This window comes from Chiloscyllium plagiosum, unplaced genomic scaffold, assembly GCF_037043375.1.
Source record: "Chiloscyllium plagiosum isolate Xiang-an unplaced genomic scaffold, Cpla_swu_hap1 HiC_scaffold_32, whole genome shotgun sequence".
Classification (NCBI taxonomy): Eukaryota; Metazoa; Chordata; class Chondrichthyes; order Orectolobiformes; family Hemiscylliidae; genus Chiloscyllium; species Chiloscyllium plagiosum.
In genome coordinates this window covers 32,356,454-32,373,595 of record NW_028270170.1, presented here as the reverse complement: position 1 = coordinate 32,373,595, position 17,142 = coordinate 32,356,454, and the positions used below count along the sequence as shown (strand labels likewise).

Genomic DNA, 17,142 nt, shown 5'->3' with positions numbered 1-17,142 from the left:
ATACAACTTTGTCCATAAAATTAATCAATTTGAAAAACTGGAAGGACCTTAAAGACCACCTATTTGCAAAAGTACAGCTCACAGGTATGTATGTAGTTCCTCTAATGTAATTAAAGATCATAAGATGCTTCACAGGAATGTTATGCAGCAAAATTTGAAACTGAACTACATAAGCTTTGGGTGATCTGTCCTGAAATCTTGGTCGGAGCAGTAGGCTTTAAAGAGCAACTTAAAAGGAGTTTTAAGGAGTTTATGGAGGGAATTCCAGAGCTTGGGGCTTTGGCACGTGATGGTCAAACACCAGTGTTGAAGTAATTAAAATCTGCAATAGTCCTGAGGTCGGAATAAGTGGAGCACATTTATCTCGCAATTTTCTTAGTCTTGTAATCTCCTCCAAGAGCTACAGATATAGAAAGGGAAGATGTGAGGAAAGAATGAAGACAAAACTCAGCATTTTAAATTCTAGGTTTGCCAAATCATAAGTCAATGCAGATAATAAACAAATGGAAATAAGAGTTAGGATATTGTAGTTTTTGATGGTCTCAAAGTTATGGAAGATAGAAGGATGCTGACTAGGGCTGCTTTAGAATATTCATGTTTTGAGATAACACAAAAACAAGGATGAAGGAATCAGCAGCAGTTGTCCTGAAGCTGGGAGTGAATTTTTTTTTTTCATTTTGCTTCCTTCTGTTCAAATTAATTTGACTAAAACATTTGTTTCTTAAACTGGTTTTAAAAAATCCTACTTGCCCAGTTGGAAGAGACAGCTTCATTCTGATTATTTCCTGTTCATTCATTCCACTGAGAGAGATATTTGGAGAGAGGAAAATCAGAATTACTCCCAAATAATAATAATGGAATTTCAGAAGAACAATAGATTAATGTAAACTGGCCTCATATGTCAGAAGATATCTGTGAAATACTGTCTGTTTTGATAGAACACAATAATGCAATTTTGCATTATATTGGCGCCGTTTAAACTAATGGGGCAAGAATCGTATTATAGCCAATACGGGTAAGGAAAGCTCATGTTCTACAAATAATGATCTAAATTCTTCAAAAGCAAAAAAGTCAACTTGGTTTGGAGAAATACATATTATAGTAGAACCAACTGTAATTGGCACACCTTTACTAATTCTAACACTGCCTTGACCTTCCTGTTAAATATCTGTAAAGAAAAACTACATCAGTTCAGACTATATTCACTGAAGTTTAGAAAAATGAAGAGTATCTCATTTGAACCCTCTAATATTGTAATGGGACTAGACAGAATGAATGCAGGATTGATGTTCCTGATGATTGGGGAATGTAGAACCAAGAGTAACAGTCTATGGGTAGGCCATTTGGGACTTAAATCAGGAGAAAGTTCTTCATCCAGAGTGTGGTGAACCTGTGGAATTATCTGCCACAGAATGTGGATAGTGAGTGTTTCAAGAAAGATTAAATAATTATTGGGAGAAAGCAGGGACAGGGTATTGAGCTGATCAGCCATGATCCTATTGCGTGGTGGAGCAAGCTCATAGAGCTGAATGGCCTACTCTTATCTTCTATGTAATGTGTTTGTATGTGTCTTTCAATGGTCTATTTATCATTATTTATCCTTTAAGGAATGGTATCTGCCATCGTTACCAAATCTAGCCTATATGGAACTTGAGGTAAAAACAATGACTGCAGATGCTGGAAACCAGATTCTGGATCAGTGGTGCTGGAAGAGCACAGCAATTCAGGCACCATTCGAGGACAGGCAAAATCGACGTTTCGGGCAAAAGCCCTTCATCAGGAATAAAGGCAGAGAGCCTGAAGCGTGGAGAGATAAGCTAGAGGAGGGTGGGGGTGGGGAGAGAGTGGCATAGAGTACAATAGGTCAGTGGGGAAGGAGATGAAGGTGATAGGTCAGGGAGGAGAGGGTGGAGTGGATAGGTGGAAAAGGAGCTGGGCAGGTCGGACAAGTCAGGGGATCATGTTGCTGGAGGCTAGAAACTCGGATGAGGTGGGGGAAGGAGAAATGAGGAAACTGTTGAAGTCCACATTGATGCCCTGGGGTTGAAGTGTTCCGAGGCGGAAGATGAGGCGTTCTTCCATGCGTCTGGTGGTGAGGGAGTGGCGGTGGAGGAGGCCCAGCACCTCCATATCCTCGGCAGAGTGGGAGGGGGAGTTGAAATGTTGAGCCACGGGGCGATTTGGTTGATTGGTGCAGGTGTCTCGGAGATGTTCCCTAAAGCGCTCTGCTAGGAGGCGCCCAGTCTCCCCAATGTAGAGGAGACCGCATCGGGAGCAACGGATAAAATAAATGATATTAGTGGATGTGCAGGTAAAACTTTGATGGATGTGGAAGGCTCCTTTAGGGCCTTGGATGGAGGTGAGGGAGGAGGTGTGGGCACAGGTGTTACAGTTCCTGCGGTGGCAGGGGAAAGTGCCAGGATGGGAGGGTGGGTCGTAGGGGGGGCGTGGACCTGACCAGGTAGTCACGGAGGGAATGGTCTTTGCGGAAGGCGGAGAGGGGTGGGGAGGGAAATATATCCCTGGTGGTGGGGTCTGTTTGGAGGTGGCGGAAATGTCGGCGGATGATTATATGGAACTTGAGCCTTTTCTGCTCTCTAAAGTAACCTAGGAAGTCATTCATCTTTATCAACTGGCAGAGGTTAAAGAAGAAGGCCTGTCATCACCTTCTGGAGCTATGGGCAATAATGCCATCTTGAGTGATGCCCATAACCTGTAAACATTATTGAAAAATGTGGCCGTGTTTATGTATGCAGCTCATTTCAGGAGTGATTTTCTTCCACATGGGATCAATGTCCTCAAACACTTTCACCAAGGTCTACCAGCCAATTGATGATCTCAGTAAGTATGTTAATAGGCTTAGTATGTTATTTAGTGACAGATTGTCATTTAAATAACAATTCCATATACCCTCAGGAGTAAACCTTCATATTAGCAGTATTGCAGACAAGTGAACTATGATTGACAGAGAGGCACACCTCATTTAGATTTAAAATTAGGTTTATTGACACATGTACTCAAGTTACAGAAGAAAAAGAGTGCACTGATAAGTGCATAATGTGACCCGGTACAAAGTGCCGAGGTACAAATCTTAGATGCAAAAGGATAAGAGAAAATACAGAAAAGCAGTTACAATGCATTATGGTAACAGCATAAGTTAGCAAAATAAGAAATAAAGCTTTTAAAAAAAATAGACATTACAGTCTCTCCACAAGAGCTTCCACGTAGTCTGACCAGGTTCCACTGACTCCCAATCAGTAGCCATCTTTGCGCCAAGGTTGTCATTTGGGCCAGGAGAACAGAGGAAGAGCAGGAATTTGATACCTTTTCGTTCAATTCTCTTTGTTTTATTCATCTCAGTTGATCCAAGATTTTATGCATTCTTACGTTATAATGATGCACCATTTCTGAATGGGCTTTTCATACCATTGTGTCTGAGCAAAAAGAATATTCCAAGACATTGGAAGCAGATTGGATAAATAAGGTGACAAAGTACTCGTAGGTGATGCCAGTTTGTGATCCTGACCTGCTTCTACCCTCTTGCTTTTCCCCAAGATAGCATTGAAGAGAACCAGAGAAATGCCCCCTGACCAGTTGGGTAAATAGAGATTTTGGTGAGGTAGTTAATTTAATTGAAAAGTCTGAAAGCCTTAAATCCTAGATTTACAGGTATGGAACATGCCCTGATGAGATGCTGATAGATCAGAAGATATGCACAGTAAGCACAAATGTTCTGATGAGGCTGATAGCCTAGAAAGGCTTTAATCTGTGAAACTGAAGAGACTACTGTTCAAAGTACTTATCTCAGTGTGCTTTCACTGTTACACTTTTTTAGAAGGCACTTGACCTGCATAGCACTTCCTGTGTCACCTAAACCTGAAGAAAACGGAATAAGAGTATATTTTTCACTTTTATTTTGAGTATTATTGACTTCTCACATTCAGCAGTGCTTTGTTGGCAGCCCTTACTGCAGCAAGGGAGCAGATTATGCAGCTCCACTTTGAACTCTTGTGAACTAAGGACAAATATCATGCCACCATTAGCAATTCCAGCAGCAGCCGGAACAACGTGTGTAGCAGCATCATCTCCTTAGCTGCAAGCTCCTCCATAGGATAGAGAGATCCAGCTGGAAGGAGACAAGAGCATTGACACTGTCATCAGGCAGAGGTGCAGAGCCCTCTCGACTATAGCTGAAAATTCATGCCTCAGAAGAGTCAAAGTTTCACAATAGGTTGTTTCTGGCACCTGAAGCTCCTTGGAAGAAGACCACCTTCCCAATTGCAAATGGACAGACCTCAGTAACTGATGAAGGACTTGTGCCCGAAACTTCGACTCTCCTCCTCCTCAGATGCTGCCTGACCTGCTGCGCTTTTCCAGCACCATACTTTTTTGACTCTGGTCTCCAACATCTGCAGTCCTCACTTTTTCTATACCTGAGTAACTGCTGACAAGGTGCTTACCACTGGAGGCTAACCTGCTCCCTCAGTCACCAGGTTATGTATTTTCTTCCCTGAGATGAGGGAAACTGGTGTGACAATTCAAAATCGTTAGCTGCAGACAATGGAGATGAATCATTTATGAAGGATAACTAAGGCTTCAGTGGGAGAGAGCAACAGGGAGATAAATGGCCAACCAGATGAGGATGTGAGGTGCAATGGAGAGGCAAAGAGAATGAATGGAGCTGTCCAATTTGGTGTTCTGAGCTTTCTGTTGCAGGGGGATGCTGGGAAAGTCAAGTGTTTGGGCTTGGCACCTGCAACTATCATTCACCCCTCTGACCTCTCAAATGTCCTGATTCCTCCTGGTGAACTGTACCCAGATTGGAGGGAGCAGAAGTCAGCTGCTGTCTCCTTGGCCACTTACATGTACATCTACTTGGTTAGAGAGCTTGTCGACTTCCTCCCATCTTTGGTAGAGCGCACAACGCTGTGTCCCTCTGATTCCCATAACCTCTAGGTAAGACTGAAAGATCTGGAGCAGACCTCCACGAGGTCCCCTTTCCATTTGTGTGATTACTGAGAGCTGAAAAATCTTAACACTGGTGATTTACATACTGCGGTCCCTTTTAATTAGAAATTCTTGCTTTGACAAAATGGACTCATCATCCCACCCACTTCCCAAAATGATCAGGGGACACATGAAGAGGATATCAATTGGCTTGTTCTGATAAAGTAAGTGGTGGGCATGTGTCCAGAGAATCCAGTTTCAAACCAAAACTGACTCTGTCACCTTTTCCTTAAGGACTAAGGCTGGAAGATTCTCCTCATAGTCTTAAATTTGGGTCGTATGACCTCCTCTTACCTTCGTTCTGATCTTTACTACTGCTTCTCTGTTGATATTATTCTTAATGGTAATTGTCTAATCATTCACCTGAGATGGAGCTATTTGACACCCTTTACCTTTATTTTTATCTTCAATTAGCCAGGAAGGATCCACTATTCTACCTCTTCCTCCCAGTTATAAAATTTGCATCGAACATTACTTTATACTATTGGAATAATTAAGATTATAATTGTGTCCTTGACTTCCTGATATAGCACACATACTTAAAGACGTAGGCCTTGCTTAATGAATCCATAAGGAAGTCATGGGTCACAGTTTTCATAGAATCCCTACAAGTGTGGAAGCAGGCCATTTGACCCAGCAAGTCCATACTGACTCTCCAAAGAGCATCCCTACCAAACATGCCCCTCTACCCTATCCCTATAACCCTGAGGTAGGGTGTCACCCCACGATAGTATGGGGTGTTATATTTTAAGGTATGAGGATTGATCATCTTCACAGTTGCATAGTTTGTAACTAAAAAGCAGACCGTAGCAATTAAATTTCAGTCTCCATCTACTCTTGCGTTGAACATTCTGAAAAGTTAAATAAAAGCAGCCTGTAATTGCTTTGCTCTTAATGTCAAGGATGTTACTGAACAGCTGTAGAGTACACTGATAGTTTAAAGAATAAGAGAAAGGGATCCAGCAAAAATATTTTTGGAAGCTTGGAAGGCGATTAACAAGTAAAGCCTCAAATACATTCCAGAGGCAAACAAAGTAAATAGGAGACTTAGGAGGGAGGAATTTATTTTCCTGGGATATTGGGACTGGTTTTCAGGTAGGTGGGATCAATAGAGACCAGAAGATTACATCTTATCAGAATCAAAAGCAGTAGTATGATGGTATGAGAGATTTCTTCTGTCCTGGTTCTCTTGAAGAGAGGTGTTATCAACCTGTTGCAAAGATGTCTGCTCTGTGGAAAGCAGAGTAAATATGTTTGGATTTTATTTAGACAAACAAGTATGAGTGGGTGGAGTCAGGCTCACACACACTCATGGCGTTTTAGTTTTTGCTTTCAGTTGTTCAAGATGATTTTTTTTGGGGAGAAGAATTGAAGCTGCTAGAATAAGCTCTCTCGCTGCTGCAAAAAGCTTGTAGTGTCTCTCTCCATTGCTAGATTCATTCTTTGTGTTACCTTCCTCATGGACTGGAGGAGAGAACAAGTGAGCAAATTTGTTTTGCTGAATTTGACCTTAAAAGGCACATTTATGGGATGCTGCTGTACTGAAACAGTGGATGAGTAGTAGTTAAATAATATTTTATTAAGTATTTCAGTAGTTATAAATTCTTTGCATTATAGCTGTATAAGCAAAATATATTTTGTTCTTAAAGTCTAGTCAGTTTGACCAATTGAATCACACCTGGAACACAATGCCTTACACTTGCCTTTAATCAGATAAAAGTTAGTATCTAAGCTTTCTCCTTGATATATTTTAAGGGGTGGGGGGTCATCTGGTCTGTAACAGTGGTCTGGCAAGGCAGTTTGCCAGTGGTTTAAGAGTTTAAAATAAACTTGCAGGTTAACAGGAGCCAAAGGAGAAAGAAGGTGCACAAATATTGGAAGAGACATGCTAATAATGTAAGAGTTAACAAGGTGTGGTCAGAATAAGAGAGAATGTAATAACTTTGAAATTACATTGTTAGTGTATCTTTGTAAGCACATAAACCATGGTAAATACATTGATAAACTATCGTCTTTTGACATCAACAGGGACATGGTCTGGAAAAGTGGATGTTAAACATTTGTGGATTTGCAGGAAAAAAAGAATAGGAGAAGTTGACAAAGGAGAACTTTATTGTTAGTAGGGTTGGCCTGGAGTGGCCAGATCTATTTGGTACATAGCAGCCATAGTGCCAAGGGGGAGTGAGTACTGCAGATGTTGACTGAGCTGTTAATTAAGCAGGCTACATTGTCCTGGATGGTGCCCAACTTCTTAAGTTGCACTCAACCAGGCAAGTGGAGAGAATTCCAAACTATCAGGAGATAAAATATTCACTGCAGGATTCCTAGTCTCTGACTTGTCCTTTCAGTAACAGGATTGATATGGCTGGTCCAGTTCAGCTTCAGTCCAATGATGACCCAGAGGATGTTGACAATCGTGCACGTTGGCTGCTCGTCACTGCCAGGCTGGTAGTCTGTGCTAGTGGTAACCTGCCTTTGGGAAGAATGCCTGGATTGTGTCTGGCCATCAATGAAGCACCTCAGAAATTCCTCCCAGTCTCACCTTGAAGCCTGCCCCTATTGGACAAAAAGGATTCCACCCAAAGTTCAGATCAGTGACCTTTCATCAGAGGAAAAGACTTTTATTTCATAAGTCCTTCAATAAATTCTGTGTAATGCTGCATATCATTTTGCAGAATGACATCTTTCACAGGGCCAAGTTCTTATTTTTTTTTCAGTCACTGATCTCGACCTCTGATAAATAATTTGAGTAAGCAAATGACTGACCTTTGTGCAAATTCAAACTTTACTGAAGAAGTCAACTTTTCAACAGCGGGTGGTAAGTTTCACTCAGTCTTAAGAACAACAATTACCTGACACGGGGTGCGCTGCACTTACAACAGGATTTGTCAAAATGGCGAGGTTAGGAGCTGAAATTTTGGCCTCCAGAAAAGCACTGACCATGTCGAGCTCTGACTGAGCTATTAACAACTGCTCTCGCTAACAGAACCGTCCCCCCTCCCACCATCACCTCCCTTCTCAGTGGGAGACCGTGACTATTTCCAAGCCAAATAGGATGACAGTGAATGGGAGGGTGGGAAAGGAGGAAATTTTGGGAAGCACTGGTTTAGAGAAACAGCTCTCATGGGGGGGCGGGGGCATGTGTTATCTAAAGAAACGATTCTCAGTCAACTCGCTTTGCAGCTGATGAATAACGCGATTTGATTGGAGCCAAGTGGTTTGATTTCCCATCATCGAGAAGAAAACAAACAGTGGTGACATTATTGTTCCTCATTGCAGGATTCTGGGATGTAGGCTGGCTTTATCTGGACTGCTGCATCGAACTGGAATGCAGCAGGTGCCAAAGGCTCGGAGCGGGATGAGAAAGAATCTCCTCTTTCATCCACGGAGTTGCTGATGGAACAGACTGCGGGAATATGATAGACAGCTTCCAGCCCCTCTGCAGATCCCCATCATAACACCTTCCTTTGTATGAAGAGGGGGCGGGGAGGAGGGGGCCCAGGCAAAGGGTGGAGGGTGGGGGGGGAAAGTAAACTTCAAATATAGATTTTAACCTTCAACATTGTGTAAAAAGATATGCAACCATGACTTTTGTGCCGTCCTGGATTTTTGTTGTAATCACCTACCTCACTTGTCCTACAGGTAAGCTAGTGCACTTATTTTCCTTTTGAAAATTGGCGCTTTTCGGATAAATGCCGATGCATCCGTTTTTTTTCCCCCCCCTTCTCGTCTGGGCGAAATTTAGCTTACACTTTATTTTTGGGAACCTGCAATTCATCCATTATTTTCAATGCGGTTGCTGCATCGACACGATCTGCATTGCTCAGCAGGGTAGGGACCCGTCATCACCACAGCGTCGCCTCATGGGCTGTTTCTTTTCCTCACAAAATTAGTCACCCTTCACATCCAAATTTCAGAATCGATCCCTAATCGGGCATCTTCGATCTTTGCAGTGCACTTTTTCACGGTGCTGTCGTTGTTATTGTTCTTGAAGGGTTTATCAAAGCTGAGCTCCAGGCGGGGTGGAACGTCAGGTTAGTCTTACAAGAGACCACTCAACCTCAGCGATTAATCCACAGTGTTCACTCAGGAAAGGAAATCAAACACAACCGACTGAACACCAGGGTCCGGAACAACAGCACAGCTTCTCATGTAGGTTTTTTTATTTAGCGTTCTGTGTCCAATTGTGTTTATTTTTTTAGAAAAAAAGGTTAAAGATGTTTTTATTTCAATGCCATTATGGACAAGACTTTATTTTTACAATCAAATAAATGTTCGGCAGAATGAATTGTCTAGTGACAATACTGTAAATGGTGCTTTGGGACAGGACTGTATGCACAGCCTGTTTAACTCCTGCGGGGATCTTGTCTTTTGAATAGTTTTCTCAGGTTAATTTTATAAACCATACATGGAACAGGATTCCCCAGCAGGCGTGTTGTCTGCCACTGCATTGCATGCGTCAGCTGGGGCTCAGTTGGTAGACCCTGTTGAGTCCCAAGGTTCTGGTTTGAATATGAAAGTCGAGGCTGACAGTGCAAAGCAGGACTTGGGGAGTGTTGCCCCATGGGAGATAGCTTTCTTCAGATGAGACCAGAGCCTCAGCAATTTACCAGAGTGAATTTAAATAATCCCCTTTAGTACAATGTTGAGGAAAGCAGGGGTGTAGTTTCCAGCTGTCCCACCCAAGGATCATTCTCTGCCAATATTGCAAAATCATTATCCAGGTCTTGCTGGGAGCTTGCTGTGTGCATATTGACCACCATATTCCTGTATGACAGCAATGACCACACTTAAAAAAAATTCCTTGGCTGTAAAGCACTTTGAGAGACTGATAATTATGAAAGATGCTAGATAAGTGCAATTGTTTTTATTAAAGTCAATAAAATGCTGGCGAATTAGTTGCAGTTTACAGTATGTTTAATGTAACAGATACCAATCAAATCCTAAAAAGAATTAAACGTACATTAAGCAGTTTAGTTTTTGTTTGATTTGCATTTAAAATGTTTGGAGATAAGGTCCTATTGGAGTATTTTTAAAATTGTCATTTTTTTAATAACACCGTCTATTCTGTTTTATAGTTTATTCACCTTGCACAAGCAAGCTTCCTGATAGAAGTATTTGGTTCATCCTTCATTTTGGACCTAGATTTGAACCAGTGAGTATTGTATTCAGAACTGTCAAACAACAGGTGAATGTGAGTGGAATTGTTGACCCAAGAGAGTGCAATAAGTTTAAAGGGGCTGGGATTTCTGATGGCCAGATGATCTTTTCTGCAGTGTAGATGGGAATTGCACAGGGAAACCCTGAGGAATTGCTGAATTCCATAGCTGAAGAAAATGTCTGTGTAAATCAGAGGGTTCAGCACTGCTGCCTCACAGCACCAGGGACCCAGGTTCAATTCCAGCTTTGGGTGATTATCTGTGTGGAGTTTGCACATTCTCCCCATGTCTCTGTGTGGGTTTCCTCCAAGTGCTCTAGTATCCTCCCTCAGACCAGAGATGTTCCTATTAGGTGAATTGGCCATGCTAAATTGCTCATAGTATTCAGGAATGTTTAGGTGAGGTGCATTAGTCAGGGGAAATGTACAGCAATAGAGGTAGAGGTTGGGGAATGGGTCTGGGTGGGTTACTCTTCGGAGGGTTGGTGTGGACTTGTTGGGCTAAATGGCTTGTTTCCACACTGTAGGGATTCTATGAATTGAATACATAGTTTAACCCTTCAGTAACTGTTAAACTGAATTTCCAACTTCATGCACACACGGATCCAAGTATGCCTCCTCTTGACACCATATGCCCCCCAGATACCCTACAGCTCTCCTCTGGGACCCAGCAGCACACTTCTGCCCAGGATCTAACATACTAGGTACTGGACACAACTTTGTATGCCATTCCTGGAAGCTGGCTCCTCATCACATCTCTTCCTCCCAACGCACACACACAGGCACAAAATCAAATGCGAGCAAGCTAACACCCCAACCCCGCCCCTTTAACTGACCAAGGTCAAGGGAATGAAAGATTATTGGGGGTTATGCAGGAATGTAGAGTTGAGCTTAAAATCAGATCAGCCATGATCTTATTGAATGGTAGAAGTTTGAAGGATAAGAGAACCTATGTTCCTTTTTTTTGTTGCATGCTTATCTTGTAAAGGATGTAATAGCATCGGCATTGTAGGCAGTGCAGAGATCAGGAGGAATTTCTTCTGAGGGCAGTAAATCTGTGGAACTCTTTGCTGTCAAAGCTGTATATGTTCAAGGATAAAGTTAACAGATATTTAATTAGTAACAGAATCAAGGGATTTGTGGTAAAAGTAGAAAAATGGAGGTGAGAATGATCAAATTTGCAATGATTTCATTCAATGGTGGAGCAGACTCAATGGAGTGAATGGCCTATGTCTGCTACTGTCTTATGGTCAAATGGTCCAAGCAAGAATCAGGTGGAGACAGTCACATCCCTACAGATCCCACTTTCTCCAGACTGGTGTCAGTTCCAATGAACCATAACCCAATTATCCCACAGCAGTGTTTGAGCCACATCTTAATCTCTCTCATCTGATCTGCCCATGCCAATTTGCACATGGCACAGTTAGTAATGCAGAGATTGCGACCTTTTAGGGTTCTGCTTATTAATCTGGCACCTATCTCCTCATACTGACCATAAGAATTTCCATGTACATCCTGCCTGTGTCATTTGTTCCTACATAAACCACAATGTCTGTGTCCCCCTACACCCAATGCAAGACTCCTTCCAGCCATGACTGATGTCCCAAACCCTGCCACTAGGCAGGCAGCTCAATTATGTAGAGAAATTGATTAAGATGTGCATCAATTTGGTTTATCCTTAGTTCTATCCTGCCATCATACTGGGAAATATGGGATGGATGAATGCAAGTTTCAAGGTATTTGGAACTTAGACAGGGCAGGGAAGCAGCTGTGGATAAAATTGACCTTTGATTGATTTTCAGTTGACTTTAAGGAGTTCAAACAGCATGTGATTCTCTAATTAGCCATTTTGTGCTCACATTAAAGACTAATTTTACCTCTAATGGGTCACTCTTGAGAGTGCCATAAATGCTGGGGATTTTAAATTATTTATTGAATGAACTGAGAGAAATTTGAAATATGACAACGTTGAGGAGTGTTCAGCAGCAAAGTGTTGAGACAACCAATTTTGAAGATTGTGAAGTAACTGTGCTTTTTGGAAAATAATGTTTTGTGAAATAAGCAAACCATTATCCAACCTCTTACATGTTCTGATCAAAATGTACGCACTGAACACTTGTCAAATCACAGAGAAAGCCCATTTACCACGTGGATATGAATTTGGCCATCTTCTCCCAAGTTCCTTGATTTTTGTTATTCAAGACCTGAAACAATCGTCCAAAGTATCTGATCCTTTGCTTCTCCCAAGTTCTTGCCCAGTGATGAGGAGACATACCGCAGCAGCCTAGGAATAAAGGAAAAGTTTTACTTCTCTTCTTCAGAAGGAGTTCTGATCAGCAGGTTACCAGCCCAACAGTGTATGAGAGGAAAACTTTCTGAAGTTGGGAAGGAATGCAGTTGGAGAACTGAAATTCCAGAGGGAATGCTTGTGTCCTTTCTTCTGTCTTACTTTGCATTGTTGATCGCTTTTTATAAAGCGCTCTGAAAAAGTAAGAGCCTGTGATGATAAAATTAACCATCTAAATTGTGGCAATTAAAAGGAAATTGCAATTGCTATTAAAATATTTGATTTATTGAGCAATAGATGAGTATTTTTAGCAAAAGATGTCAAACCAATGCATGTCCAGATGCCTGGTTTCTTGTCTCCAGTTAGTCTTGAAGAGAGCAAGTTTGAAAGTGTTTTGTAAAATCTAAATTGTTGAACCTCTCCCATTTGTTAGTGCTTCTGGAATGACAGTATGTTGTGTTACAATGTAACAATCAGATATTGGGTCACATTGGATGTTCAAGAATTAGTAGCAGATCAAAAATCCCAATCAAAGCGATTGACAGAATAGGATGTGAATGCTGAAAACTAACAACACAACAACTTTTTTAAGAAAATCTGACGCAGGATCTGAAAGTGAGCCTTGAGTAATTAGAAAGTCATTATCAATCTTGCAATGTGGAAGCGTACAGTAGTACTTATGAACAAAATAAAGAAAATAAGATTAATTGTAACAAATACTCTGCTAATGCAGTTGTAATTTAGCTGCATTATCTTCATTGCCACTTGTATCTGGGTGAGTTTTACAACTGTTTATTCATTTAGACAGGGTGCAATGACTGAATGTTAGCACTTGTATAAAGTGATTGTCATTGTCAAGGCCAATCTTTATTTTGCTCTTTGCTGGGTAGAGAAGCTTTGTGCTGGGAATTATTGAAACCGTTTTTTTATTGAAAGATCTGGATAGTGCCTCCCCCTCTTCTTAGGAATGTTAGGGATGTTATCGAACAAAAGTCTCCAATTTTCCTATCTCCAAAATGTCCTACAGCTAATGTAAAGCGATTCAAGAGATTAGGTAAAAAGGTACATAAACTTATTAGAGCCCATTTTTATATAGACAAAAGGCACTAGGTAATGTAGTGTATTGTAGTCTGTTGGCAAAATTGAAGAAGCATTAGTAGTGTGGCTACAAAACTGATGGAGAAACAGAAGCAGAGAGATTGGTGAGTGGTTGAATTTCAGATCAGAGAGAAATGTATGGTAGGGCCACATATTTTATATATTAATAACTGGGACATGGGTATTATAAAGGGGATAATTTCAAAATTGGAAATAAAGGAATAAATAGAAACAGAACAAATTAAATGGTACAACTTTAAACAGAAGCAGAGTAGGTTTCACGGGTACAAATCTTTAAAGTGGGAAGCAAAGTTGATAGCTGTTTTTTAACAAAACATGAGGTCCTAGGCTTCATAAATACAGTTATGAAGGTGTACAAAATATTTTGAAATCACTGTTTATGCTTCAGCTGGTGTTTTCTGACTATTTCTGCATACATATTTTCGGAAGGATGACAAAGCTTTAGATGGGGTGCAGAGGGGATTTACAAGAAAGGCAACATGGATGAAGGTGTTGTTGTGGTTCTGTTTGCCGAGCTGGGAATTTGTGTTGCAGACGTTTCGTCCCCTGTCTAGGTGACATCCTCGATGCTTGGGAGCCTCCTGTGAAGCGCTTCTGTGATGTTTCCTCTGGCATTTATAGTGGTTTGTCTCTGCCACCTCTGGTTGTCAGTCCCAGCTGTCCGCTGCAGTGGCCGGTATATTGGGTCCAGGTCAATGTGTTTGTTGATAGAATCTGTGGATGAGTGCCATGCCTCTAGGAGTTCCCTGGCTGTACTCTGTTTGGCTTGTCCTACAATAGTAGTGTTATCCCAGTCGAACTCATGTTGCTTGTCAGCCGCGTGTGTGGCTTCTAAGGATAGCTGGTCGTGTCGTTTCGTGGCTAGTTGGATGAAGGTCTCCAGCTTTGTGCTAAATGGGAAGATGATCAGGTTGATCTCCTTAGAACAGAAAGTAAGGGCAGATAGGTGTACAGGTTTTCAAGATGATGCCGAATTTTTATGGAGTGGTGAGCTGGTATAAATTGAATGGCCTTATTCTGCACTGTATAATTCTTATAGTCTCCTGACAAGTTAACAAGTTAGGAGTCAGGAGTGTGGTGCTGGAAAAGCACAGCAGGTCAGGCAGCATCCAAGGAGCAGGAGAATCGACATTTCAGGCAAGAGCCCTTCATCAGGAATGAGGCTTGCGGGCCAAGGAGGCTGAGAGTAAAATGAGAGAGGAGTGGAGCTGTGGGGGGAGGTAGCCGAGAATGCAATAGGTAGATGAAGGTGGGGGTAAAGGTGATAGGTCAGAGAGGAGGGTGAAGCGGATAGGTGGGAAGGACGATGGACAGGTAGGGCAGTTCAAGAGGGCAGTGCCGAGTTGGTTGGATCTGGGATAAGTTGAGGGAAGGGGAAATGAGGAAACTGGTGAAATCTACATTGAATCCATGTGGCTGGAGGATCCCAAGGGGGAAGATGAGACGTTCTTCCTCAAGGCAGCGGGTGGTAAGGCTTTGGCGATGGAGGAGGCCCAGAACCTGCATGTCTTTGGGGGAGTGGGAGGGGTAGTTAAAATTTTTGGCCGTGGGGAGGTGGGGTTGCTTTGTGCATGTGTCCCGGAGATGTTCTTTGAAGCGTTCCGCGAGTAGGTGTCCTGTCTCACCAATGTAGAGGAGACCGCATCGGAAGCAACATTGACATGGGAAATTACAGCTAAATCTCTGACAGATGTGGAAGGCACTTCTGGACCCTTGGATGGAGGTGAGGGGGGAGGTGTGGGCACAGGTTTTGCAGTTCTTGCTGTGGCAGGGGAAGGTGCCAGGAGGGGAGGGTGGATTGGTAGGGTGGTGTGGACCTCACAAGACAATCGCAGATGGAAATATCTTTATGGAGCACAGGTAGAGCTGAAAATGTGTTGTTGGAAAAGCACAGCAGGTCAGGCAGCATCCAAGGAGCAGGAGAATCGACGTTTCGGGCATGAGCCCTTCTTCAGGGGTATGTTTGTAAATGGGAGAAATGGGCGGAGGATGATGTGATGTATCTGGAGGTTGATGAGGTAGTAGGCGAGGGCTAGAGGGATTCTGTCCCTGTTGCGTTTGGAGGGGTAGGGTTCGAGGGACTGGATGTCCATGGTGAAGATGAGACTTCGGGGGTCAGGTAAACAAAAGCCGTGGAGGAGCTGGAGGGCATGGGTGGTGTCCCGAATATAGGTGGTGAGTTCCTGGACCAGAGAGAAAAGACGGTGTTGAGGTATGTGGAGATGAGTTCAGTGGGGCAGGAGCAGGCCGAGACAATAGGTCAGTCGGGGCAGTCATGTTTGTGAATGTTAGGTTGGAGTTAGAACCAGGCAGTGTGGGGTTCCCGGACTATGAGGTTGGAAGCTGTGGGTGGGAGCTCCCCTGAGATGGAGTTGTGTACAGTCTGGGAGTTGATGGTTTGGTGATGGGAGGTGAGGTTGTGGTCAAGGGGGTGATAGACAGTTAATAAGTAAACCAATCATCTGTAATTTGATTTCTAGCATCTGTAAATGCTCATTGTAAATATTAAACTGTATTTGGAGGACAAGGTCATGAATTCTGGAGGTTTGACCTGTCTTAAAATTGTAACGCATATTTGATTTTAATACTACTGTTCATAGAATCCCAACAGTGTGGAAACAGGTCATTTGGCCCAACGAGTCCACACTGACCCTCTAAAGAGTATCCCACCCAAACCCATTCCCCTACTACTCTACATTTCCCCTGACTATTGCACCTAACCTACCCATCCCTGAACTCTGTGGATAATTTAGCATGGCCATTTCCCCTAACCTGCACACTTTTGGACTGTGGGAGGAAACCAGAGCACCCAAAGGAAACCCACGCTGACACGCGGAGAATGTGCACACAGACAGTCGCCCGAGGCTGGAATCAAACCTGAGTCCCTGGCGCTGTGAGGCAGCAGTGCTAACCACTGGGCCACCGGGAAATTCCAGGGTTGACAGTATTGTTAGAAGCTTAACTGCCCCTTTAGTTTCAATCAGTTTCTTAATTTTAAGCAGTGGGAAAGGAAGTAACATTTTCAGAATGACATGATTGAGAAACTTTATCACAAAAAATTGCTATGCTGGACATCAGTGACCGATGTCAGTGAGGACGGATGTCATTTACTGTATCAGAAATATTGTTCAATATACATAAACATGTCATCAAGAAAACCTGTGGACGTTTTCCATACATTTGAACAATGCTTTGTATCTCAGGACTGCCTTACCTTTCAGAGTCCTGTTTTAAATTTTGAATCAAAAAACGAAGGTACTAATTATTGGCTTTGCTTCACCAATCGGACACAAAGATGCAAATAGTGGAGCATCCCATGAATATCTGACCTGACACAGAGAGGCTCAGTATAGAATCCTCACATTAACTGAATAATTTTTGAAGATCTAAGATGTTTATCGGATTTATTATTTTGAAACAGTGTGCTGAATTAAGTATGGATTGCAACATGGGAGAAATGTGTTCTGTTTGTATTTTGCTTATATTTAATCCTTTTAAATATGATTATTAGTTGAAGTCAATTCAGTTTCTCAGATGTTTTGTGTTGAAGGACGTTTTCAAAAATTTGTAC

At 42.3% G+C, this 17,142-nt stretch overlaps 1 protein-coding gene across 6 annotated transcripts in view; it reads left to right on the top strand.

The window, feature by feature from the left end:
* Window positions 1–8,560: 8,560 nt before the first annotated feature.
* The window catches only part of adam11 (ADAM metallopeptidase domain 11), a 163,081-nt gene continuing 154,499 nt past the window's right edge, over window positions 8,561–17,142 (top strand). For 5 of the 6 annotated variants that reach the window (XM_043675211.2, XM_043675210.2, XM_043675213.2 and 2 more), the window contains exons 1-3: window positions 8,561–8,649; window positions 9,002–9,159; window positions 10,086–10,162. In XM_043675211.2, coding sequence (XP_043531146.2) covers window positions 8,592–8,649; window positions 9,002–9,159; window positions 10,086–10,162 — 293 coding nt within the window. In that variant the 5' untranslated portion in view covers window positions 8,561–8,591. Of the gene's footprint in view, window positions 8,650–8,679; window positions 9,160–10,085; window positions 10,163–17,142 lie in introns of those variants that run through there. The other variant, XM_043675216.2, reaches the window with a different exon arrangement.